The 26,562-nt window shown below is 38.6% G+C and overlaps 1 protein-coding gene across 1 annotated transcript in view; it reads left to right on the forward strand.

Annotated features, from left to right (window-relative positions):
* Positions 1–26,562, forward strand: part of cdc42bpab (CDC42 binding protein kinase alpha (DMPK-like) b) — a 114,523-nt gene that overhangs the window by 65,247 nt on the left and 22,714 nt on the right. Inside the window, exons 11-24 of the mRNA XM_052098405.1 lie at positions 7,919–8,041; positions 8,188–8,321; positions 8,920–9,162; positions 9,628–9,738; positions 11,056–11,306; positions 12,365–12,470; positions 15,484–15,608; positions 16,215–16,320; positions 16,428–16,576; positions 17,041–17,132; positions 18,795–18,871; positions 20,114–20,152; positions 22,546–22,662; positions 23,151–23,228. Coding sequence (XP_051954365.1) covers positions 7,919–8,041; positions 8,188–8,321; positions 8,920–9,162; positions 9,628–9,738; positions 11,056–11,306; positions 12,365–12,470; positions 15,484–15,608; positions 16,215–16,320; positions 16,428–16,576; positions 17,041–17,132; positions 18,795–18,871; positions 20,114–20,152; positions 22,546–22,662; positions 23,151–23,228 — 1,751 coding nt within the window. The remainder of the gene's footprint in view (positions 1–7,918; positions 8,042–8,187; positions 8,322–8,919; positions 9,163–9,627; positions 9,739–11,055; positions 11,307–12,364; positions 12,471–15,483; positions 15,609–16,214; positions 16,321–16,427; positions 16,577–17,040; positions 17,133–18,794; positions 18,872–20,113; positions 20,153–22,545; positions 22,663–23,150; positions 23,229–26,562) is intronic.

Below are 26,562 nucleotides of genomic sequence, written 5' to 3' on the forward strand. Positions count from 1 at the left end.
TTGCATATGCGGTGCAGTTTCTCAGTGGAAATGCCTCAACCCATCTGGAAAACAGATCAACAATCATTAGAATGTATGTAAAACCTCCACTAGGGGCAGTGGACCTATGAAATCAATTTGGAGGTGTGTCCACGGCCCTTGAGGTCGAGGGGCATGTCCTAAGGGAATTTTCAGCTTAGAAGAAGAATTAACCTTAAGGCATACTAGACATCTCTTACAAAAATCATTGCAAGAAGCCCTCAGTCGGGGCCACCACCAGGTTTTGGAAATCATTGCATGTAGTTTTTCAGGACCTGCATGTGCCAAACCATGATACAAAGACATTAGTTCAGTTCTAGCAGAAACAGGACAAACAAAACGCTCATTAAATTTCCACAGTCCTTCTGCATTTTTCTGAGCTCCTAATTTTGTCCATTGTTCTATCTCTTCAGGGTCATCCTCATCATAGAGTTTAAAAAGGTCTCTGGGGGTCTCACTCTCCTGAGAAGCAAGAGCCATAACACTCACGCAAGTCTCAGTCCGTGTTGCAGCCTCTCTGGCAGCGGTGTCAGCAGCTCGGTTTCCTGTGGCCTCAGGAGAATTGTCCGTTGCATGTCCAGTGACTTGATAACTGCTCCTGTTGCAGGAAGATCACAGGCATTCATAAGTTCTTTTACCTGCTGTTGATGAGAGATCGGCAGACCGGCAGTGGTTAGAAATCCTCTGCGTCTCCACACAGGGCCGAAGTCATGAACAGCACCATATGCATAATGGCTGTCAGTGTAAACATTGACTCGTTTCCCCTGGCCATACTGCAATGCTCGTGTCAATGCGACCAGCTCGGCCACTTGAACCCCTCCTCCTGAAAGAGAACCACAGTCAACAGTTTCACCATGTTCATTTACAACAGCCCAGCCAGTGAAGCGTTTTCCTGTTCATGAAAGCTGGAACCATCCACGAACAACTTCATGGCATCAGAAAGTGGTTCAGATTGAAGAGGGCTCTGGCTGTCCGTCTCGATCAGTCGGGCACAGTTGTGTGCAGTTCCTTCTTCTGGAAGTAAGGAGGCAGGGTTGATAGCAGTTTCAATGTCAATATTTATATCCACATTTTTACTCAAGAGAGTGGCCTCCCATTTAGCTCGTCTTTGATTAGAGATAGAGCCTAAACGAGTGTTTGTTAACAATTTCAGAATCTGGTGTCTAGTGTGCAGTATCACCATCTGATGAGTCACAATGTCCTCGGTAATCTTTACAGCCCACTCTGCACAGTCGCATATCAACAGGCACGGATGCTGTCCTGCCATTGAAACAGGAATAGGAGCAGAATAATATCCTACCATCCCATAGGAGTTTCTTCCTGGAACCCTTTGACCCAGGGCCGCTGAATAGGATCGAGTTCCCACCCATGTCCATAGATGGAACGGCCTGCTGGCATCGGCATGACGTAATGCTGGGGAGGAAGCAAGAGTTTCTTTGATACTCACAAACGCGCCTCCATCTCCTCAGTCCAGTCGATCAGCTCCGATCCAGGTTTTCCTCCTTTCAGCGCCTCTGTGAGTGGTTTAGAAAGTTCAGTGTATTCAGAAACATACTGGCGGCAGTAATTCAAAAGACCCATTACTTGCCTTAGACCAGTAACCGTGTTTGGTTTTGGAAGTTCAATGATAGCTTTAACTCGTTCAGGAGTGATGCGTCTGCCGTGCACACCCACAATTTGCCCCAAATAAGTCACTTCAGGCAGTGCTAGCTGTGCTTTCTTCAAGTTCACTTTGAATCCCCCGTTTTGGAGGGCATTCAAAACAGTCTGTACAGCAGTCAAATGTTTGAACTTGGTTGGACTAGCAATTCAAATGTCATCCACATATTGTAGGACAACAGATCCATCATATTCAATTTGTTTTCTTACCGGATCGATGAAGGATGCTAGTACCTGATGAAACAGTGTGGGTGAGTTGCAGAAACCTTGTGGCAAACGACTCCATGTCCATTGGCGACCCCTGCTGGTGAAAGCAAATCTTCCTTGGTCCTCCTTGGCTAGGGGACAAGTCCAAAAACCGTTAGAAATGTCTAAAGCAGTAAAAAGATAATGTTCAGATCCTATCTCGTGTAGGATAGTTGCAGGGGTTGGCCACCAGAGGGTGCATTTTCTCAGACACTGAATTCAGAGAAGTGTAATCAATGGTCAAACGCCAGCTCCCATCCGGCTTTTTGACAGGCCACATGGGAGAGTCTTGGGAGAGGAGCAGGGAATCACAATCCCCCGTTTGCATAGTTCATCTACAACAGTGTCAGCTCCCCCTCGAGTCTCATTTTTCAAAGGATATTGTCTTCTGGCTTCATGCAAAGGACCTGGGGTGCTCAGTGGCTGAATCTGTGCTAAACCACAATCATATTTATATTTTGCCCATACATCAGGAAATTTGGAAATTATAAACTTCCACTCAGGGCGAGTTTCAGTTAGACTAGCAGGTTCAGCCACTGCACATCTCTGCTCATGGTGGGGGCCACTCTGAGATAAGCTGAATTGTTTCATTGCAGCCAAGCACTAGCTTATCTTGAGAAAGCAAAACATCAGCTTCGAAGTTCTTTCAGAATGTCAACACCAATTAGAGTCCCTACAGTATTTTTCCCTACCCAAAATTCAGTCCAATAGACTTTTTCAGAGTTAGAAATGGTTAGAGGGATAGGAACAGATTTATGATATACATTTGTGCCATTTAGACCTTCTATATACAAAGTTTCAGAAGTGATCTCAAGATCGAGATCTGTAATTGATACAGTCAGCCCGTGTCAATCAAAATAAGGCATTGCCGGCCTCCTAACAATGCATGTATGAATGGGCGGTGTCTGCATAATTACATGAACCGGAGGCCGCTGACCACTATTCGTCCCCTATCAGCTGCCTCAGCTTTTTGAGCTCAGCTGTAGTCAGAGAGTTAAGCTTCGAGCATCACTGTTGACAGAAACATCATTTTTAGGACCTTCCTTTTTGTCATTTCTGTGATTTTTTTTTTTTTTTTTTTTTTTTTTGTTTACCACTACGACAATGTCTAGCAATGTGGCCCTCTCTGTTACAATTTCTGCATCTGGCAACAGGCTTGGTACAATCTCTAGAGGTATGAACTCTCTCGTCACAATTATAGCAGGTTATGTTATTGCGGGGACTCATTTCCACTTCAACTGACACAGCAGATACTTTACCCACATTAACATCATCATCACGTGTTTGCAAACGGCTCCAGTTTACAGAGCACCAACGAAGCAAATCCTCCCAATATCTGATGTCAATGGCACTGTTCAACAACATGTCTCGGTATTGTTTATTCAATCCGCCTGTAGCGGACTCAATCACAATGGCAGAATCAAGATCTTCTGCGTTGTTGTTTGCAGCACGGTACGTTTCATAGGCTATGCGAAAGCGCTCAATGTATTCTAAGGGGTTTTCGCCAGCCCTCTGTTTAATCTGTGTCACACTGGTCCAGGGAAAAGACCCCCGACCCAAAATATCTTTCACGCATAACTTGTAATCTGAGTAAGCTTCACAAAACTCTGTGGGGACTCTGGGGTGGAAAGGAGCAATCTGAACTGCCCTTAATTTGCTGGTGGGAACCAAACCCTCAACCAAAGACTGTATATCTGCCATACCCAGATTCTGTTGCCTAGCAACGGCCTCTAGCCTGTCCCATAGAATTTTGTTTGGGTTATACAACTTAAAAGGTTCCAACCCTGCAAGCAAACTGTTTTTCTCAGCCGCTGTGAGTCTGACCCATTGACCATCCTCCCAGCCAGCACCCATCTCAGTATTCAATCCTCCCCAAGCCTGATGTCGGATTGGGGCGTGAATGCCGTCTCAGTGGGTTTAGACATTTCTCTGGGGACAAGTTAAGATTTCCGACCCCGGTTTTTGCTTAATCTGCTTTGCTTGCACGGCAGGAATCTCCGAAATGTCATAAGGTGGGGGCGCGAAACAGCCACATTCAACAATCCAGCGCCTCAGCATGTGGCCCATCGTTCTGATTATCAGTCTGATCAGCAGCGCTGAAAGCAGCAGCTGCCTGAGCAGTCTGAGAAGAGAAGGTGGGGGCCAATGGAGCACGGGGAACTGTCTCATTTTTCACAGCATTTTCTGCCTTCTCACAAACAGCCTCGAAACCCTTACTCAGACTACACAGATCACAGCCAACTTCCTGCCCAATAATTTTTGCCACTCTATCACGCTGGGCAATCAAACTAGACCATCCGTCCATCATATTTGGAATTGCCTTTTCATGGCTTAAAGGTATACCACCCAGTTTACAAATCCATGAATAGGCAAACACGGATAGATATTTGGCCCTATCAGCATCTTTTTTGTTCTGCAGCCAGTCAATCTGCTGCATGACGTTCCAATCAGAATCAAACCCCTGACTGACCATTTTCTTAATGAGCTGTGCACATTTCTTTGATTTGAGCTCGTCAGAGCAGAGCTGTTTACAGCGTGTGCCCTCCTCGTTTTGGTCAGAACTACTCAGAAAATTCCCTTTATCAGTCATTTTTCTTGGTCACAGTTGAAAATCACTACCGAAAAGATTTTAGCAGCAAATATTTTACGCGAATAAATTAACTATAGCAGCAACAATACTGGATTTGTACACAATACACCACAAAGTATTCTTCACAAACATCCTGGTCACATATACTGATCCATACTAATTCGGGTCATAATTTATTTATTTACTTGGGACCGCTCCTGATACATCCCTGGCAAAACAATCCCTATTGTATTTTATTTTATTTTATACCTAATATCTGAATCCCTAACTGCCTGATTCACTAAGCTCGGGGTACCCCTATCTGAGGTGGAAGAGATTGAGCAGGTTTACGGTGCCACTGGACCTCCCGTCCAGGGACGCACTCTGCCGGGGTGGTGCTACACCAATGCCCACCTGGGCCCCCCACAGAGCACGCTTCACTTGCGCTGTTTGCTGTTTTAACCCTTAACAGCTCTCTCAGCGACTTCTTATAATTTCAATAGTATAATTAAATTACTCTTCACTCGCCTCGTCGGAGTGAAGCTCTCCCGCTCCCCTTCAAAATCTCTTCCAGTCAGACAGCCCTAACAATTAATAAAAGCTTCCTACCTTGTTTGCTGATTTGCCAGAGATGTCACCACGGAGTGATTGCCCGCCTAATCCTCCACCAAACTGTTAGGGGTATAACAGTTATGACCCGGACCAGACATGGAGAAAGAAGACCAGGAGTCGAGAAGTTCAATTAAAGAATCAAAAATTTACTGAAGTATAGTCTGCAGTGAAATTGGTAGAGCCAGCGGCAAAGTCTCACGAGGAGATCGAAAGCCAACTCGTACCTTACACAAAATCTTACATCAATTATACCATTTGCAAGGACGTACATTCCATTATTTTACTCCTGATTGGCTAAAAGACCATAAAGTCACAACATATAGACAGCTATGCGGCCTATCAACATTAATCAGCGCACTTGTCATCCGAGCCCGAGATTTACATCTGAAGTGACCTCGCAGATGGTAGCGGGGCGTCTTCGAGTCGGCCTGGTGTGCATCCCTGGGTTCAAAACCTGGGTAGAAGGTCAAACGCACACACAAAACACTGACGAACGACAGTTCTTCTCTGGGCACAAGAGAGCCAGAGCACAACGTTATCAGGCCATTTAAACCAAAACAGAGAGATAAAATATTCACTCCTCGGGCAGAGGAGAGGGTAGAAATAACATACATTTCTTCCCTAAAGAAATAATAAGAGAAAATCACACTTCTACTATTCAGGTATTATTACATAGGACTTTAAACCATATAATTAGTCATGGAAAGGTAACAATCAAACACAGAATACATCTGGAACCTATGTTTAATGCATTCTCAGGGGCTGGAGAGCATCACAGATAAGCTTATCCCCAAAAGACCTTCAGCCTACGTGCAGGACAGAGAGAAAGACTCTGGAATGTTCCTAAAAGAGACTAGTTAGCATTCAACACACATATGATTCAAAGTATATTTCAGTTATGCATAAGAAAATAGAATTGATTGTGATCATGCATATAGTTAATTCATCACTTTATTAAAGAAGTTAAGCAACAAAATACAGATAGATATTGATATAAAAGGATATATATATATATATATATATATATATATATATATATATATATATATATATATATATATATATATATATATATATATATATATATATATATATATAGATATATAGATATATAGATATATATATATAGATATATAGATATATTGATATATATATATAGATATATTGATATATATATATATATATATATAGATATATTGATATATATATTGATATATCTGAAGAGACAAGGGATTTTGACCCTCACCCTTCAGTTTAAACAATGTTTTCCATGCTTGTTCTTTGAACCATAAACAATTAATGAACATGAACCTGTGGAATGGTCGTTAACACACTAACAGCTTACAGATGGTAGGCAATTAAGGTCACAGTTATAAAACCTTAGGACACTAAAGAGACCTTTCTACTGACTCTGAAAAACAACAAAAGAAAGATGCCCAGGGTCCCTGCTCATCTGCGTGAACGTGCCTTAGGCATACTGCATGGAGGCATGAGGACTGCAGGTGTGGCCAGGGCAATGAATTGCAATGTCCGTACTGTGAGATGCCAAAGACAGCTCTACAGGGTGACAGGAAGGACAGCTGATCGTCCTCGCAGTGGCAGACCACATGTAACAACTGCACAGGATCGGCACATCCGAATATCACACCTGCGGGACAGGTATAGGATGGCAACAACTGCCCAAGTTACACCAGAATAGGCTGAGAGAGGCTGGACTGAGGGCTTGTAGGCCTGTTGTAAGGCAGGTCCTTACCAGACATCACCGGCAACAACTTCACCTATGGGCACAAACCCACCTTCGCTGGACCAGACAGGACTGGCAAATAGTGCTCTTCACTGATGAGTCTTGGTTTTGTCTCACCAGGGGTGATAGTCTGACTCAAGGAATGAGAGTTACACCGAGGCCTGTACTCTGGAGCGGGATCGATTTGGAGGTGGAGGGTCCGTCATGGTCTGGGACAGTGTGTCACAGCATCATCGGACTGAACTTGTTGTCATTGCAGGCAATCTCAATGCTCCGCGTTACAGGGAAGATATCCACCTCCCTCATGTGGTACCCTTCCAACCTACAACCTCATCCTGACATGACCCTTCAGCATGACAAATCCACCAGCCATACTGCTCGTTCTATGCACGATTTCCTTCAAGACAGGAATGTCAGTTTTCTGCCATGGCCAGTGAAGAGCCCAGATCTCAATCCCATTGAGCACGTCTGGGACCTGTTGGATCGGAGGGTGAGGGCTAGGGCCATTCCCCCCAGAAATGTCCAGGAACTTGCAAGTGCCCAGGTGGAATAGTTGGGTTACAGCAAGAACTGGCAAATCTGGTGCAGTCCATGAGGAGGAGATGCACTGCAGTACATAATGCAGTACTGTTACTTTTGATTTTGACAAAATCAACAACATGTCTTAGTTGTAGAATCTTTTTATGTTCATACAAATATTTACACGTTAAGTTTGCTGAAAATAAAAGCAGTTGAAAGTGTGAGGATGTTTATTTTTTTAAGTTTTATATATATATATATATATATATATATATATATATATATATATATATATATATATTGCATTGTTTTTGCAATAATTTTTTGCATGTTCAGAACCAATTTTCACAATGGGAGAAAAGTGCCATACGTTGTTCCTGGCAGGCTCCTCAGCCTTACAGGCCCCATATGTTTAGAATTACTGTGGGCTGTGTGAGGTTAGGGCATCTGCTGCCTGCTAGGAACAAACTGAGGCCATTTTGTACAATAGGCACCATTTTTCTAAGTAATCTTTTTCTACCTTTCTTTCTCACTTACCTTTTGTCCCTTAGAGTCCACTCAAACTGTGCAGGCATTGCAGTACCCTGATTCAGACTCCCCTGTAAATGCTAATAAAGAGGTAGAGATCCGGAGTTTAAAGGATGTGATCGACATCCTGAAAAAACAGATAGCTGGTAAGAACTTAATATTGGGTTGTAACACACTCTGTAAAGTCAGACTCCTGGTCTTTAACCCTTAATGTGCTGTATTGATTTCCATTGAGGGCTTCTAATAAATGGGATCCCTGTACACAGCCTGTGATGATGTTTTGTGATGACAGACTCTGGACAAAAAGAACAGCAATTGGAGGATGCCACCACAACCCATAGAAATCTGGATGACTCATCTAAGGTCGTCAAGAACTTGGAGAAACAGCTCAAGAGTGTCACACAAGAGAAAGATGACCTGCACAAGGTATGTGTTCTTTGTATTTCGTGAAAGAGGCAGAAAATTGTGTTGCTAGTTCACTCCCCTGCTGGAAAGTCATAAAAGCCTAAAATGGTCAAACTGGACAGTTGAAGCTATTATTTTGAACATGGTCAGCTCAACAATGTCTTCACTACCTAAGCCAAGGTGGTCTAACAGCTCCATGTTAAGCTGGTCAAGATGGTCGACTAGCTGATCCCCTGCTAGACCATATGAAAAGTGCTCAAAAGCTCTTATTGGAAGACCAGCTATCCACCCAAGGCTGGATTAAGCTTTTTTTTTTTTCATTAGGGAAATGACCATTAGTGTTAGGTTTAGTTTAGGGTTAAGTTAACCCTAACTCTAACCTAACCCTAATTGCCATAACCTTGATGGAGAAAAACAAAAACAAGATTCATCAAGAAACCATGTAAAACCAGCTACCATCAGAAGCTGGTTTAAGCTGGATGTACTAGCAGAGTCAGTCACTTCGACCTCAAATGAACCATGAAATTAAACTAATCACTGTACCTCATTTGACACTACACACCTGATACTATTCAGTAAGTTCAATTACCTATTATTCTATGTGATTACGTGTGTTAAGGAGCTGCTAGATTTGAGGGAGAAGCTGAAGACTCAAGGGAAAGAGCTGAAGGAGGCTCACACTCAGAAGAAGATGGCCATGGAGGAATTCTCAGAGCTGAACGGGCAGCTGAGCGATCTGCGCTCGCACAAGCAACGGCTGAGCCGACAGCTCCGAGACAAGGAGGAGGAGCTGGAAGGAGTATCGCAGAAACTGGAGGCTCTGCGGCTTGACATCCGCAAGGTTGAGAGAGTACGCAAAGAGGTATGCATACGCAATACCAACCCATACCATACATGGTACCATACTGTGGCAGGGCGGAGGGCGGGATGGGTGTGTAGGATCACGACCCGGCCCCGCCCTCCGCCCTGCCACACATACATTATGCACTTCAAAAGTGTGGGCACTCTTACTCTATCTTTATTATTATGGGTTCCTTCTTTTTAGAACAACAGTAAAGTCATCAAACTATTCAATACAAATTACAAATGGAAGTATGCCTTTAGATATAAAGGTCGTTTAGATCATGAGGAACATGTAACTGTGCATGTAGTCAATTGCATTGCATCCGTATCTTGGACTGAAATTGTACCAGAATTCGACCTTATGGAGTAGCCTAATGGTTAAACATCAAGGAAGGTGTGAAGACAGAAAGGCTCATGTGGTATAAACTTGTAAAGTATTATCATATTTGTGAATTTGTTGATGTTTGTGTTGTTTTGCTGTCAGTTGGAGGCCCAGGCTGAGGAACATGCAGCAGAAACACAAAAAGAGAGGAAGCTTCGAGAGAGAACCGACCAGTACAGCAGGCAACTAGAGGAAGAGCTGGAGGGGATGAAGGTGATGTACAGAGCATACACATCAGTGATAGTCAGAGTCATATTTCTATTAGGGCTGTCAATCGATTCAAATTTTTAATCAAATTAATTACATGGTGTCTCAATTAATTAATCGCATATACAAATATTTGCTGAGAAAGCCCCTCATATAACAATAATTCAATATATAATGATTATACATATTTATATCAACATATAATTATACATAGTTATCTTTAAATATTAAAAAATTATATATATATATAAATTCCGATAATTAAAATGCATTACATTCTTGTGGCAGACGAGTTAATCATTGATAAGACAATACAAAAAGCGGCTTTAGAATACAATGTATTGTTTAATACCATATTATTGATCATAAGTCAGTCATTGGCATACAGTTCACAGCAATCCATTTCACAAGTGAATTTGTCAATCAATAGGAGATTTATTATGAGGGCTTGTTTAAGTGTAAATTTACACCTGCGTCAGACATTTTTTTTTTTTTTTTTGTATTAATGCTCACAAAACTTTTACATCTAGAGCCAAGAGGTATATTAAAACAAACAACAACAAAAAGGTAAATAAATAAACCATTTGATAAAAATATCAAATTGTTTACATATTTCAATGCACTTTACAGCTTTCTTGTTACTCAAATTGGAAATTGTTCTTAGGTATTGCTGAACCTCTGAATTAAAACGAATGGTTAATAACCACCATACTTTTATGAATACTAAACTTTGCCAACAAAAGCAGAACATTAACCTTTCCTTCAAGTGTTTTGAAAGCAAGAACGTAACACATGTTTGTGTTGTTGCTGCTGAAGGTTGTTTTCTTCACTGTATAAACTGTGCTTTGCTCATACAGCTGAAATTTCACTTACTGCCCTCTGGAGTAAACAGGTGGTACTACAAGCTTGCATTTCTCAGGGCTCTTCCTTATTATGGTCTGGGGGAAGTGTGATTAATTGCGTAAATTTTTTTTTTAACGCGTTATTTTTTGTAAAATTAATCGCACTGAATTAACGCGTTAAATCGACAGCCCTAATTTCTATATATTGGTGTATTTAGATCCATGTACTGATACATTATGGATGCAATGGCCAGTAACTGCCCACTTTAGAGCAGTCATTTTGAGTTAATATTTTGTCAAATATATTGTATTGTTTTTTATATTAGTATTACTTCAACCATTGACCATTTAAAACTCACATTGGTCAACCACAATTCACACATATTGTTGATTAAGTTTCACTCATAGCACATGCTCCATTTCTTAGCACTCCCTCTTTCAAACACTTATACTCACATCTTGTGTTCTGGTCTTCTTGAAGCAATTGAAACAAGCTGGGCCCCCCCACGCAGCTTCGAGCTCAGACCAGCAGCAGGAGCTGATGCGCGTGCGAGCCGAGCTGGAGAAGAAGACCGTGCAGTACGAGGAAGAGTTGGGTCGCCGCGAGACGCTCCACAGCAGCGAGCTGAAGGGCCTCAAAAAGGAGCTGCGTGACGCCGAGGGTCAACACCTCACACTGCAAAAAGAAATTCTCATGCTCAAAGACAAACTGGAGAAAACACGTAGAGAAAGGTACTAGAGATAGACCGATATATCAGTTTTACCGATTAATCTGTGCTGATAGTTGGTTTGTTGAGCTATCGGTTATCAGCAAAAGTTTATTCCTCTGTGTTCCTCAGAGGAACCGGCAAAATCCACTATCGGTCGACCTCTAAAAGGTCCATGTGTTTCAATATAGGGTAGTATATCTTTACATTTCAGAACTGTCAGTGATTGCAACATGTGATTCCTTTAAGAGGTGTTCCTTAAAAGGAATATTTCACCTAAAAATGAAAGTTCTCTTATTATTTACTCACCCTTATGCCATCCTAGATGTGTGACATTCTTCTGCAGAACACAAATTAAGATTTTTAGAAGAATATCTCAGCTCTTTTGGTCCATGCAAGTGAATGGGTGCCAACATTTTAAAGCTAAAAAAAAATCACATAAATCAGCATTAAACTAATCCATATATCGATATGTTAGGTGTGGGTAAGAAACAGATCACATTCATATCCTTCTTTTGTTTTTGCTTCATGCATATTGCCCCCTACCGGGCAGGAAGAAAAATTTCTAACCAAAAATTACTTAAATATTGATCTGTTTCTCACTCACACTTATTATATCACTTCTGAACTCATGGATTAAAACACTGGAGTCATATGTGCTACTTTTATGATTTTTGGATTTTGATTTTGGCCTTTATGTGCTTTTTGGAGCATCAAAATTTTGGCACCCAGTCACTTGCATTGTATGGACCTACAGAGCTGAAATGTTTTTCAAAAAATCATAATTTGTGTTCTGCAGGAGAAAGTCATAACACATCTGGGATGGCATGATGATGACTAAATGATGAGAGAATTTCATTTTTTGGGTGAACTAACCATTTAAGTTAAATATTTACATTTTAAATGTGTTTATAGCTTATAGCATATTCATTAGATTAGTTTAAAGACTGCAAGCCTCAAAACTCCAGTTATGCTTTAATTCTTTAAACCTTTACATTAAATATCTCCATGGTAACATGGTATCGGAATGTAGCTAAACTTGACTTCTTCTAATGTTGACCACTTCTGGTATGTTTGCAACAGCCAAATGGAACGAGAGGAGTTTGAGTCTGAGTACAAGCAGAAGTACGAGAGGGAGAGAGTCCATTTGACAGACGAGAACAAGAAACTCACCGGCGAAGTGGAGAAGGTGAGATCTTAATTGCTCTCAAACACACATGTTCAAATGATATGCTCATGATATTCAAAACCTACACATCTTTCATCGCAAAGCATACATCAAAACCCTGTCTGAAATTCTCCCTTCTCTCTTGGCACTCTCTCCCCAATTCTGCTAACATTCCTAGAGAGGGATCATAACCACACACACACATACCAAACTGCTTCTTGGCTCACCGACTATTTACTTTGGACTGGGGGAAATTGGAATCAGTCAGTGAAATAATTCTGCAAGTTTGGACATATCAGATAGTAGAGGGCTCCTTATTTTTTGTGGCATGGATATTAAACATTATTCATTTCCTAAAAATACCTGGAAACCCAAAACACAAAGACAGTTTAAAACAATAGTGCAGCCGGCCAGAGCTGTCATGTCAAATGCCAGATTGGATGGAGTTTCGAAACATTAGCAAGAATGATGGCATTTGGAAAGAATTGAACCAGGATGTGAAAAGCCTGAATAAATTCACATTCCTTTAGAAGAGGGACCACAGAAGTTTGTATAGACACGCCATAGCGTATTATGTTTGCTTCCTGTCTTTCGCAGGATGTTCACTTTCCTACAGAACAAAGAGCTGATAAATGCTAGAGTTGCTCTGGGGTAAAAAAGAAAATGTGCTGAAAGCTCACCTCTGCTAAACCACTTGATGTTGAGAGATGAATTATGAAGTTGTCTTGCATTATTAGCAAGCACCATTATTACTATTGCTCATACTTGAAGCAAGGGATTTTTCAAAACCCCTAACCCTAAGTATTAAACTTCTGAATGAAACTTCAATGTTTGTTGTTCTTGCATGAATGATGCCGTAAGTTATTCGGCCCATTAAGTGAAAATGTGCTATTACTAGGGCTGTCGATTTAACATGTTAATTTACTTAGATTCATTAAATGGTTTTTTTATTTTTTGTATTTTGTATTATTTAATTATTAATCGTTCCCCCTGACCTGTACCTAAATTTCAAAATAAAAGTACATATTTTCCTACCATCGGAGCAATTCAAGCTTTAAGGACATGCAACATAGAGTTTTTACGAGCCTCGTCAACATGGGGCAGTCAGCACTTCTCAACAAACCTCACAAGCAGTGCCTGAATTATAGCCAGTCACACCTATTTTTGAGCAACTTCCAAGGACGGACAGCTGGAAGAAACATAAAAGAATGCAGGGTATCAAGACGCAATTTTCAAATGTTTGCATTTTTGGCATTTATGAGGCTGAAAACCATTGAGATGCCCTAAAGCGTCCGCCTGACTGACATATATTGTATATACATAAAATATACGACAATTTAAAATAGCGCAGATGGAGAATAAGAACACATCCTGTGAGAACTGGACAGTTAAGGAACTCTGAAAATGAATTGCTGTGGATGTCAGTGTATGTTCAATGATATGGAAATTGAATAAATATTATACTGGCTAATGCCACTTGTATTGTACAATCAATGCTTTATTCATCTGCCACAGTAATGCAAAATATATCAATATATTTATATTATTACATTAAACAGATATTTATAATAATTTGAATTATTATGTGTTATTTGTATTAAATTGTTTATTTGGGGGCCCTTTCTCAGGAAATAGTGATTATACAGCTTTGGAAAAAATTAAGAGACCACTGCAAAATTATCAGTTTCTCTGGATTTACTATTTATAGCTATGTGTTTGAGTAAAATGAAATGAACATTTTTGTTTTATTCTATAAAGTACTGACAGCATTTCTCCCAAATTCCAAAGAAAACAATTTTGTATTCCTTTTTAAACAACACAATACTAATTGTTTTCTTTGCATTATTCTAAGGTCTGTAAACATTGCATCTTTTTTGTTATTTTGACGAGTTGTCATTTTCTGTAAATAAATGCTCTAAATGGCAATATTTGTATTTGGAATTTGGGAAAAAAAAAAATCGGTACTTTATAGAAATAAACGAAAATGTTAGTTTTACTCAAACACATACCTATAAATAGTAAATCCAGAGAAACTGATAATTTTGCAGTGATCTCTTCTTTTTTCTAGAGCTGTATGTGATTAATTGCGATTGATTTGATTGATTTATTGGCACGTAATGTAAAGTAATGAATTTTATATATAAAAAAAATATTGTTTGTTGGGCCTAGTTATAATTGTGGGGTGGGCTCTTTTGAAACCTAGCAAACAACCAAAACACCCTAGCAATCGCATTGCAACATGCTAACAACCACTCAGAAGACCTCACCAAATGTATAGCAATTAATTACATTTTACATTTAATTATTTAGCAGACAATTTTATCCAAAGGAACTGACAAGCAATTTATAGTCAATCAATATGGATTTTTCAATAACCATGGATATACTTTCATAAACTCAAATTCTTTGTGGACCCCTGATCCCACGTACCATAACAAAAATGTGATATTATTTAATAAAAGTATAAATGATCTCAGTAATGAGTTCCAATAAGCTTTAATACATATGAAGCTTGCAGAACAGCAAAGCACTGCTGTGTGCAAAATATTTCAAATATATTACATTTTGCTTTATGTTTGGAAATGTTTATTCCATTGAATTTTAATAACATTGTAAGATTGTGTTATTGTGTTTGATGTACACTTAATGTACAGCACTTTGGCCTACACTGAATTTTTTAAAGTGATTTATGCTGTAAATGAACTTGACTTTGACTTACATACAGCCATTGTAAAGCAGTTTACAAGTGAGGAATACAACTCAAGCTATTCATATCAAAGAGAGCAAGAACAAACAGCATAAAATGAAGTTAGGGAGACAGTCTGTTGCTTATTTCTGGTTTTAGCACCATCCGTAGAAACATTATCGAGAACACTACAGAGCTCAAACCATACAGTTTTTTACATCTAGTTAATTAGAAATGGTCACATGATGTGAATTAATGCTTTTTAAAAGTACAAAAATTCCATGTAGTCTCTCAATCATTATGATGTTTTTAAGACTGCAAAAAATGTGCATGTCTGTGTCTCTTCAGCTGAGCTCTTTGTGTGAGATGCTGAGCAGCAGCCAACGGCAGCTGGAGGAGGAGATGAGAGAGCAGGCTGATAAGAAGGAGAGTGTGGATCAATGGGAGGCGCAGATCACAGAGATCATCCAATGGTGAGTGGAGCCCCCTAACTGCAGCTACCTGATATTACACCTGTTGAGACACACTTGAGAAACTTGACCTGTGTCAGCATGACTGTGTGGATACAAATGCATGTGATGAAGAAGATTTAATGGCTTTAGAAAGATGGGCCCTCTTGTGGTCATTCTTCACTTCAATCCAATTGCAATTTTGTATTTTGAATCAAAATAATTACCTTTATCTACAGAAGCAAATATATTTCTCTATGTTTGATGTCAAATGGTAGAGTTTTCTTTAAGGATTTAGTTTACACTGGTAGGATATGGTAGGATAGAGTAGGGTAGGATATGATATGATTGGATATTTCTTTATTTACCCTCTTGGGAAATTGGGTCTTCACAGCAGTAGAAGGAAACAAATAGATACAGTTAAAAATAATGATTTAGTTATTTAAAGCACACAGACAACCTCACTGATAAAATGTATTTAAATAGTTGACAGGCATATTAAGTTGTAAGAAAGTCTGAAAACATCCAAAAATGACACACTTGCCCTATAAATCAGATCTTAATAAAATAGCACAAATGCAGTCTCACTATGCCAATAAAAGTCTAAATTGAGTTGAACTATGTGTGTAGGGTGAGCGATGAGAAAGATGCTCGTGGTTACCTTCAAGCTCTGGCCACAAAAATGACAGAGGAGCTTGAAGGGCTCAGGAACACCAGCTTGGGGGCCAGAGGAACGGTGAGACACACACATTTAAATGGTAGCATAAAAAAACGATAAGGATGAAACAAATATTTTCCTCTATCTGCTCTTCTGATGTGGCGTGGTCTCTCTCGATTTGTCAGGAGATGCCGTGGAAGATGAGGCGCTTAGCTAAGCTGGACATGTCTGCCCGTCTGGAGCTGCAGTCTGCGCTGGATGCTGAGATCAGAGCCAAACAGTTCATCCAGGACGAGCTAAACAAAGTCAAAGCATCCAACATTGCTACTGAGTGGTGAGACCACACTTATGCATAAATATGCACCATACTTCTACTCAAGTATACTGAAACTAGAGAACTGGTATAAACAACCTGGGTGAAACTTTTTCGTGATGACAGAACAGGTTTTTTTTTTTTTTTGGTCCTGTTGGGTGATTTTTCTTATTCCTCCAGTGACACAACTCATGCCCGATAAGAGAAACTTTTTGGTGAATTTAGTTCTCTTAAAATCCTGTTCTCATTACTCACTCTTATGTTGTTCCAAACCCATATGAATTGCCTCAATGGAAGACAAATTAAGCCTTAATCACCATTTGCTGTCATTGTATGGACAAGTATTCAATAAACGTGAATGGTGACTGAGGCTAACATACTGCTTAAAATGTCTCTAAGATGAAAATATTTTATTTTTGTTCATGCTCTCTTTTTATTAAGTTTAAATAGTGACAGTTTCCCTATCTGTTATTTCTGTTTTACAGCAAATTGCAAGAATCTGAAATTAAGAACCAGGAACTGCTGACAGAAATTGAGAGACTGAGGAAGGAGACGGAGGAACTGAGGATGAGGAGAGGTGACACGATCATATATACACATAAAACTGCTCAGCATGCAATTAATTTGACTGTGCATAGAGAAAGTTGATAAGTTCTTCAGTGTGACATGCTTTATTACATATAAATAATTTATTATTTTGTAATTATTATGCAGCTTGTATGACCTCATATTAATTGAGAGACTACACAGGATATTTGTACTTAATGAATAAATAAATAATATATATATGTATCTCACAAAAGTGAGTACACCCCTCACATATTTGTAAATATTTGATTATATCTTTTGATGTGACAACACTGAAGAAATGACACTTTGCTACAATGTAAAGTAGTGAGTGTACAGCTTGTATAACTGTGTAAATTGACTGTCCCCTCAAAATAACTCAACACACAGCCATTAACGTCTAAACCGCTGGTAACAAAAGTGAGTACACCCCTAAGTGGATTTATTTTGAGGGGACAGCAAATTTACACAGTTATACAAGCTGTAGCAAAGTGTCATTTCTTCAAGTGTTGTCACATGAAAAGATATAATCAAATATTTACAAAATGTGAGGGGTATACTCACTTTTGAGAGATACTTGTCTGTGTGTGTGTGTGTGTGTGTGTGTGTGTGTGTGTGTGTGTGTGTGTGTGTGTGTGTGTGTGTGTGTGTGTGTGTGTGTGTGTGTGTGTGTGTGTGTATATATATATATATATATATATATATATATATATATATATATATATATATACACACACACACACACACACACACACTGGTGGCCAAAAGTTTGAAATAACTTTTTCCATTATCAAATTAGCAATTTAGCATGATTACTCAAGTATAGTGTTGGAGTGATAGCTGCTGGAAATGGGGCCTTTCTTGATCAAAAATGTATTTTTTCAAATAGTGATGGTGCTGTTTTTTACATCAGTAATGTCATGACTGTACTTTGTGATCAGTTGAATGCCACTTTGGTGAATTAAAATGCCAAAGTACAGTTTGTACATTAGTCCAAACCTTTGGCCGCCAGTGTATATATTTGTCACAAAACTGCACCATTAAAATGATCTAGTGAAGGCAAAAGGTGTTTTAAAATGGTCACTAATTTAAAGCACTGGTGTCCAGTTATATTACACGATATACATATACAGTTAGATTTTGGTAAACATTTATGTAAATGTGAACCTAAAAACTTTATATTGATTTAAATATGTGCATGGACTTGTTACATGCCAACTACCCACAGTATCATGTTATAAGACCAAAAAAATGTTTAGCTTTCCAATTGACAAGATTTAAAGAATTACAATATTTTATTTAATTATTTACTTTGGTACCACTTTAAAGAAGGTTTCCATTCATTAACAATATTTATTGCATTAAGTATCATGAACAACCAATTAACAATATACTATATATATTTTTTACAGCATTTATTAATAGTTAATTGTTAGTTCATGTTAGCATATAGTGCATTAACTAATGTTAACAAATGCAACTTATGATTTAAAAAAATTATTAGTATATGTTGAAATTAACATTAACAGTGAGTAATGAATTCTGTAACAGTATTGTTCATTGTTAGTTCATTTTAAATAATGTTGTTAATGTTAACAAATGGAACCTTATTGTAAAGTGTTACCATTACTGGTACACTCATAGCAATAAGATTCTGTCATTTGTTTTATAGGTGTGAAACATCAGGATTCCCAGAATTCCTTTTTGGCATTCCTCAATGCACCCACTTCATTTCTGGATCAGTTTGACGTAAGCTTGATAACATCTACACGAAAGATCAACATCATTCTTCTACTTTACTTTAACTTTCTCCATTTCTTCAGTTTTAATACTTTCACATCATATTATTATGATTTTCTGCCCTTTCTCCTAACATAAAATGTGTGGTTATTGTTTTATTTTTTCTATCTTTTTCTCATTCTGTTGTCCACCAGGACTCATTTTCCTCCTCTTCATCTTCTTTAGTTGAATTTTGGGAAGATGTAAGTTCTCCTTCAGTTCTGATTTAGTGGGATGTCTCATTGCATCATCCAAACATTACATTTAACACTTGTAAATGCAGACATGCAAAGACACTTCACTGTTCCAGTTATGTGTATTTAAATACACATACACACTGTCACACGCAGATGCAGTAAAGAAAGTCGGGAAATGTGGCATCTGAGCGATGGCCCTAACATCCACCTCTGCCAAATACAATCAGCCAGTCTGAGCCCCTTAATCATGCCTGATTTGGCCCATTCATTTGTTAGGTTTGGGAGCAGAGAGTAAATTGACTGTGCTGAAGTCAGATTGAACTGTTTATTCTCAGCCACACAGCAAAACAGGTGGAAAAGTGTGTGTGTGTGTGTGTGTGTGTGTGTAGTTGGAGGGAGTTTTTGGAAACTTTGTGTGTATGTGAGTGAGACAACCAAATTAGTTTGTATCTATGTATATTTACACTGGATGTACATCCTTGAAACCATGCTGATGATCAGATTTTGGATTCTAACATCAATAAAATTCAAGGAAATGTCTTACATTGGCCCCGGAAGCAATTTAAACAATTAAGTCACACGTAAAAATACTTTCAAAATTGAATACACCCACTAAAAATGACCAATTGTTTTAAGCCATTGCAAAAATAGTTAAAAAAAGTCAAGTTAGTTCTGAGAAAAGTCTAATATCATTTGTTTTCAGATGCCAGTTGGTTTGAAATTAAGCTTCTAATGCAATTACATTTATACATGTACATTAAATGTTGCTTAAGTGTCCAACAACTTTTTAGGGGCTCTGATGCCTCTGATAATGATCCACCCCAATCTTCTGCTGTGAGTTTTTTGATGTGAAGTGATTCCTTTGTACATGTAGACTTAAGGTATGCCCAGTGATCCAACTACAGATTAGACATGATCCTACCTGCCCTCATCCTCAAGCCTCCTTTCTCCTATTTATCAGACATGTACTGTACATGAAGTTTGACTCTCTCATCTTCTCTCTCTCCATCTGAAGCGGTCACCTTCTTTTGGTCCGGGAAGCAAAACCAGACGTGTAAGACCTGCTTTTTGTCCTACGTTACAGTAAAATCCCCCTGTCATATTGTGTCCTGTGGTTGTGACCGCCCATTTGATATACTGCATGGGTGGCAGCTGTTTATGTGGTGATATCTGTATTGCATGAGTCCTTAAAAAATTGCATCTGAACTGTGTTGGTGACTCTTTCTGTCATGTACATATATTTGACACTGTGGACACTTTTGAAGTATTGCACACTGATAAACTTCAGAGCAACTGGGTTGGTTAATTAAACTTAGTGGTTTATTTTCCATACTATGAGCTTTAATGGTACACTTTTAAAGCCTAGTTAAATGGGAGGGTATAGAAATAATTTAATTGGTTCCATATTTGGATCTAATTTTAGATGTATGAAAATTATAAAGACAAAAACTACTTTGTAAGCTTAAAGGGATAGTACACCCAAAAATTAAGTTTGTCTCATCATTTACTCACGTTCATGCATCCCAGATGTGTATGACATTTTTTCTTCTGAAGAACACAAAGATTTCTAGAAGAATATTTCAGTTGGTCCTCACAGTGCAAGTGAATTGTGTCCAGAACTCAGAAGTTCCAAATGATGACATAAAGGAAGCATAAAAGTAATCCTTAAGACTCCAGTGATTAAATCCAAATATTCTGAAGCGATATGATAGGTGTGGGTAAGAAACAGATCAATATTTAAGTCCTTGTTTTACTTTAAATCTATGCATTCACTTTCACTTTAACATTCTGTTGTGGAAGTAACTTTTACTTTCAGCCACACACTGGTTGGGGCTGCTCACTGGTGGAGATTTATAGTAAAAAAGGACTTAAATATTTTTCTGTTTCTCACCCACACCTATCATATCGCTTCATAATATTTTGATTTAATCACTTGAGTCTTATGGATTACTTTTATGCCACCTATATGTCCTTTTTGGACCTTCTGAGTTCTGGTCACCATTTACTTGCATTGTATGGACCTACAGAGCTGAGATATTCTTCTAAAAATCTGCACATCTGAGATGGCATGAGAGTGAGTAAATTATGAGATAATAAAATGTTTTGGGTGAACTACCCCTTTAAAGGGATAATTCACACAAAAATGAATGTCACATTATATATGCTATATCTCACATCTTCTGAAGTCATACTATTGCTTTGTGCAAGGAACAAACCGAAAGTTAGTAGCTTCCCTTCCGCAGTTGCTCTCAAATCTAATTAGCATATATTGTGATATTACACTTGAAGACACACTGTGCCGGGTATTACGTACAGTAGTTAATGCTGAACGCCGTTAGTTGTTGCGTGTCGCAACCGGTCACTTTGCACCAAATTTGAATATACAGAAGTGCGAAAGAGATATTTATACTGGTTTGAAACAACATGAGGGTGAGTAAATAATTAAGTGAACTTAATTATTCCTTTAAATTACAGATCACTTTAAAAATTACAGATCACTTTAAAGAATGTTCTTGGTTCAGTATGCGTTAAGCTCAATCAATTGTATAATGTTGAATAACACAAATATTGCAGTTACACGTGAATAGGGCCAGTCCACAAGCATTAAAATACACAAAAGAATAGTCACTAGAATGTTTCAAAAGAATAGTCACTAGACATAAAACGTAATACTTGTCAACATGATTATAGTGTAATAAAATCTCTGTACTACATGACTTTACTGTAATAAAATCACTTACAGGATTTACGCTGTTACATCAAGATAACAAAGTTGTAAAATTGGGTATAAATTTACACAGATATGGCTAGTCATTTTATCACACCAAAATCATGTTAACACCTCTAATGTTTATATCTTGTGGCTATACTTTTGAAACTCTTGTATTTTAATGTTTAGGGATTGGCCCCATTCACTTCCATTGTAAGCGCCTTATTGTAATCGCATAATTTATTTCTAAATAAACAAGTAGTCAAAAATATTTTTTTGTAGTAATCAACATTATGCCTTAAATGCTGTCAATTAGGCCTAACTTGTATTGAACCCAAAAAACGATTTTATGTAAAACCCTCATAAGCTGTGGATCTGGTTCCTCTTATTGTTTTCCAGGTAGTTCGATGTGTTTGTGGTTTTTCCATGCTGTTTCTGTCCTTCATTTCATCTTGCATGTGTAGTGAGTGTGTGGTCTGTGTTTTAGTGGGTGTGTCATGCCTTTACTGATGTCTTGCCTGGAGCCTGGATGCTTAACCATCTGCTTTGTTCTGCATAGTGGGTGTGATTCCAGTAAAAGTATGATTATGCTGAAACGCTTTATAGTCTTGACATACCGCTATGAAGACTTTTATGTGTGTTCGTTCCACTCTGCATGGTGGCATGTTGTTCTGGTGTCATTATGCATGCCGTATAAGACTACTGGCAAAGATAATTACTCTCTTGTTCCTTCTCAGCTTGACTCTGCAGATTTTACACCCTCCAACACACCTTCACGAGATGACGACTCAAGATCTCGCCGTATATCACGCTCACGCTCCCCATCCACCGCCAGTGACATGGAGCCTATTGAGGTACCCTTTAAATAATTAAATATCCCATGCAATAACTTGACGAGAGCATATATGACATATATTTCCTACTGAAACAAGAAGTTGGGGTGGGGCATATTGAGTGGCTGTCCCTTTTATGTTAAATAGCCAATAGGATTAAGTTTCATCACAGCCATGAACCATGTTTTGCTACTTTCAACTACATTCTCATTCTAGAGGGCATTTGATTGAACAAAAATATGTGTAGTGCAAGATGAGTCATCAATATTTCTGGTCCATTTTCTTGAAGATGATGAAGACTGTACATTTTCAATTGTGTATTTCTGTTAATTTTGTTAACTTTATTACTCCAGCATATAGATGGCTTTAAACCTAATTAATTTAGACTAAAAGCCTCCAATGTTGATTTCATGGGGTATTTAACCCTTGCATTACCTTTTTTTACATTGTAAAATGTGTTTGTGATGTATAAGAACAGCACTGAAAATGTTTGTATGTTCTCTTTCTAGTTGATTGACCACTCATCACGTAGTCTTCAGACTCCAGTCAGATCAGGCTATGGAAGTCTGGGACACTCATCTCCGAAGGTAGATAACATGAGGAATTTCGGCTATTTGAATATCTCTCAGTTCTTGTCCAAGACTTGATGACTGGATGCTATATTCTGATATACAGTATACACTGCAACTGCAGAGATGTGTCAGTCAGTAGAGATTTATACTGCAGTAGACCCTTTTGTGCAGCTATCAGTTGGCAGGACTGCTTTATTTTTTATGCGAGAGCTATGGCAAAAAAAAAATAAAACCCCAAACAGAGTGGGACGTGTCCCAAACAAGTCAAGGCGAGGAAGAACTTGTTGTTAGGCACAACATAAAGTCAGCCACATTAAATTCCACCTTTTTTCTCGAACGCCCCCCAATGTAGTAATGTCCCCCAATTCATACCACAGGCTTGTATTCTTTCCCTGTTCTCCAGTGTTTTCCAGTAGCATCGGCGTAAGTTCTAAGCAGATAATATGATGTTTAGCGTGTTAAGTTTGTACAAATTGTCCAAAAAAAGCATGTGGCTCCACTGTGCTGATACTTTACAGTGCATCAATGACTGTCTTTTTACAGTGCCTCACCCATCAAAGGTTTAAGGAGTTTGTAGATGGGAGTCACGTGACGCTATGCGAGGGGCAGATGTGTGAGGTACGAGCTCTGCGCACTTTGCTCGTTTTTTTTTATAATTTTCATATTAAAATCCGGTGAGATTCGATACAGCCAGTTACATATTTGCTCTTTGTGGTAAATATGGCAAAGAAGTCAAAATCCTTAGAATCTGCAGAGATTAAAAAACACTTACGTGTTGAAGCTGAGGCCTCTGAAGGCCATGCGAGCCGGGAAGTCGATTTAGAAAGCGCGGCAGGAGAAGAAATTCAGCGTCAATCTTCCGACAAAGGTTGTTGCTGACTTGGAGGATCTCGCTGTAATACGTTGATCGATTACGGCGATGGAAACAAAATTCTCTGAGTTGGTCACAAGAGTGGCAGATGTTGAGAAATGGATCGATTATCTGAAATCATCAGAAATTGAATTATCCGCTAATTCCGCCCGCATCCAAAAATAGACCTGCAACACATTTTGGAAATATGAACCAAAGGAATAACATACAAATTGTTGGATTTCCTGAGCATGAAGAAGGCAGAGATATGGTAAAATTCCTAGACGAGCTCTTCCCGAGTCTGCTCGACATAACAGGCCATAAGTCCCGGCTCGCAGATCTGCTGTGGGAGACAGGCCCCGATTAATTCTCGCCAAATTTCTGAGATCATCCGATAAAGATCTCGTGTTGCACTAGGCAAAGAGCAAAGGAAAGCTTTCTTGGAAGAATCACAATATTTTCTTGTTCCCGGACTTTATGAATTCGACAAGAGAGAAACACGATCGGAGAAACAAAATCGTTTTTGCACTGATGTTTCCGGCCAGACTGAGAATAGACACCGCAGCAAAGTATTTTTATGCCCCAAACAAGCACTGTCCTATATAGACTATATGGGTGAGTAAACCATTGGGCATTTCTTATGTGAGTGGACGGACTCGCTGTTCAGTGGCTCGACTGTCTAAGGAAGCTTAGAAACTTTTGTATTGACGGAAGATCACTTTTACTCTGAAGTTCCCGGCCAGATTGAGAATGGGCACTATGGATGACTGCAAAATATCTACATGCTCACATAAAGGACTTCTTTTTTTAAAGTTAATGGACTGAGTGAGTCATGGTGTAATTTTTTATGGCTTTATATCAGCTAGAATTTGTTTTGTGGATGAACACACCTTCGAGAGAGTTCTGTGAATTCATCTACATGTTCTTTGTGTTTATTCTGCCGGTTGGCTGGGGTCTGTTTTTCAAAGTATTTTCTGTTGTGTAATTTTGCAGAAGCACCAGACTTGAGCAATCCAACAGCAAAGTTGTCACGGGGCTCTTGTATGCGTACATTTACATTTTGAGTTTAGAAGGATTGACGCCGGTTGGCGGTTTTGTGCACAAGGTTAATGTGCATGTTTTTCTTTTTTCTGTTTGTTTTGTTCAAGGGATGTTTGGGGTTTTATTGTTGCACTAATGGAGAATGTGGTCTGTATAATCTTATTTTGACACACAGTTTATTTTTGCTATTATATCAAAATGTCAAATGTTAATATGAGTGGGTTATCTCTCTCCACATGGAATGTGAATGGGTTGGGGCACCCCATAAAAAGAAGGAAAGTTATTTATTTTCTTAAATCTAAGAAATATGATATTGCGTTTCTTCAAGAAACATCTTTCCAAACAGGAAGATGAAACATTTGGGAGCATATGGGTGGACATGTTTTCTTTAGTGCTGGCTCGAGTAAGAGCAGGGAAGTCATTACACTGATAAATAAACATCTCCAATTCAAATGTCTCAAACAGATTAAAGATAAATTAGGGAGAATCATTATGGTTTTAGCTGAATTTCAGGGACAAAGGTTGTTTTTGGCTAATATTTATACATCTAATGCTGATGACCAAGGATTTTTTATAAATCTTGAAAGGATGTTGCAAGTGGATGGCACCGTGATAATATAATATTGGGAGGAGACTTTAATCTTTTGATGGACTCAGTCCTTGATCATAGTGAAGCAAAAGTATGCAAGCCCCCTAGAGCAACATTGATGTTTCACAGGATGTGTGAGAATCTTGGTCTTACAGATATTTGGAAACTTTTGAACCCATCTGGTAGGGATTATAATTTTTTTTCATCAGTCCATAAAATTTATTCCAGAATAGATTTTATTTTATATATATATATATCTTAATCCCTCATCTGTTGTTGATTTGCTCAATTGGAAACATTTTAGTCTCAGATCATGCCCTGGTGAGTTTAGAGATGCTGTCACATATAGAGAAAATAAATAATATAGTTATAAAATAGTGCTTTATTGTTTTCCTTTTACAAAATCCTTATTTACAACAAATGTAAAAGACTGAAATCATTATTTATATGGAGACCAACTGGTCCTCAGTATACTCTCAGTATACTGGGTATGGATTGGGAGGCAGTGCATAGGTGTCGGATTATACAGTATACCTCATTCACCAAAAAAATCCAAAGCACGAGAACTCGTAGCATTGGAAGGGAAGATTAAAAGTGCAGTGGCAGAGCTGAAGCGCAGAATATCGTCTGATGGCCTCAGATAATTGATCCGATTGAAATACAGATATAATACTATTTTATCGCAGAAAGTGGAGTTTTGGCTATTCAGGGCAAGACAGTCATACTTTGAGTCGGGGGACAAAGAAGGGAAGCTTTTGGCTAGATTTATAAAGAGAGAGTCCTTTTCTACCATATAATAGAAAATGTATTATCCTATAATAAAAAGATTTTCATGCAATGTGGTGGTCTTCATTACATTTATCAATGAT

This window comes from Xyrauchen texanus, chromosome 30 (assembly GCF_025860055.1).
Source record: "Xyrauchen texanus isolate HMW12.3.18 chromosome 30, RBS_HiC_50CHRs, whole genome shotgun sequence".
In the NCBI taxonomy this organism is placed as follows: Eukaryota; Metazoa; Chordata; class Actinopteri; order Cypriniformes; family Catostomidae; genus Xyrauchen; species Xyrauchen texanus.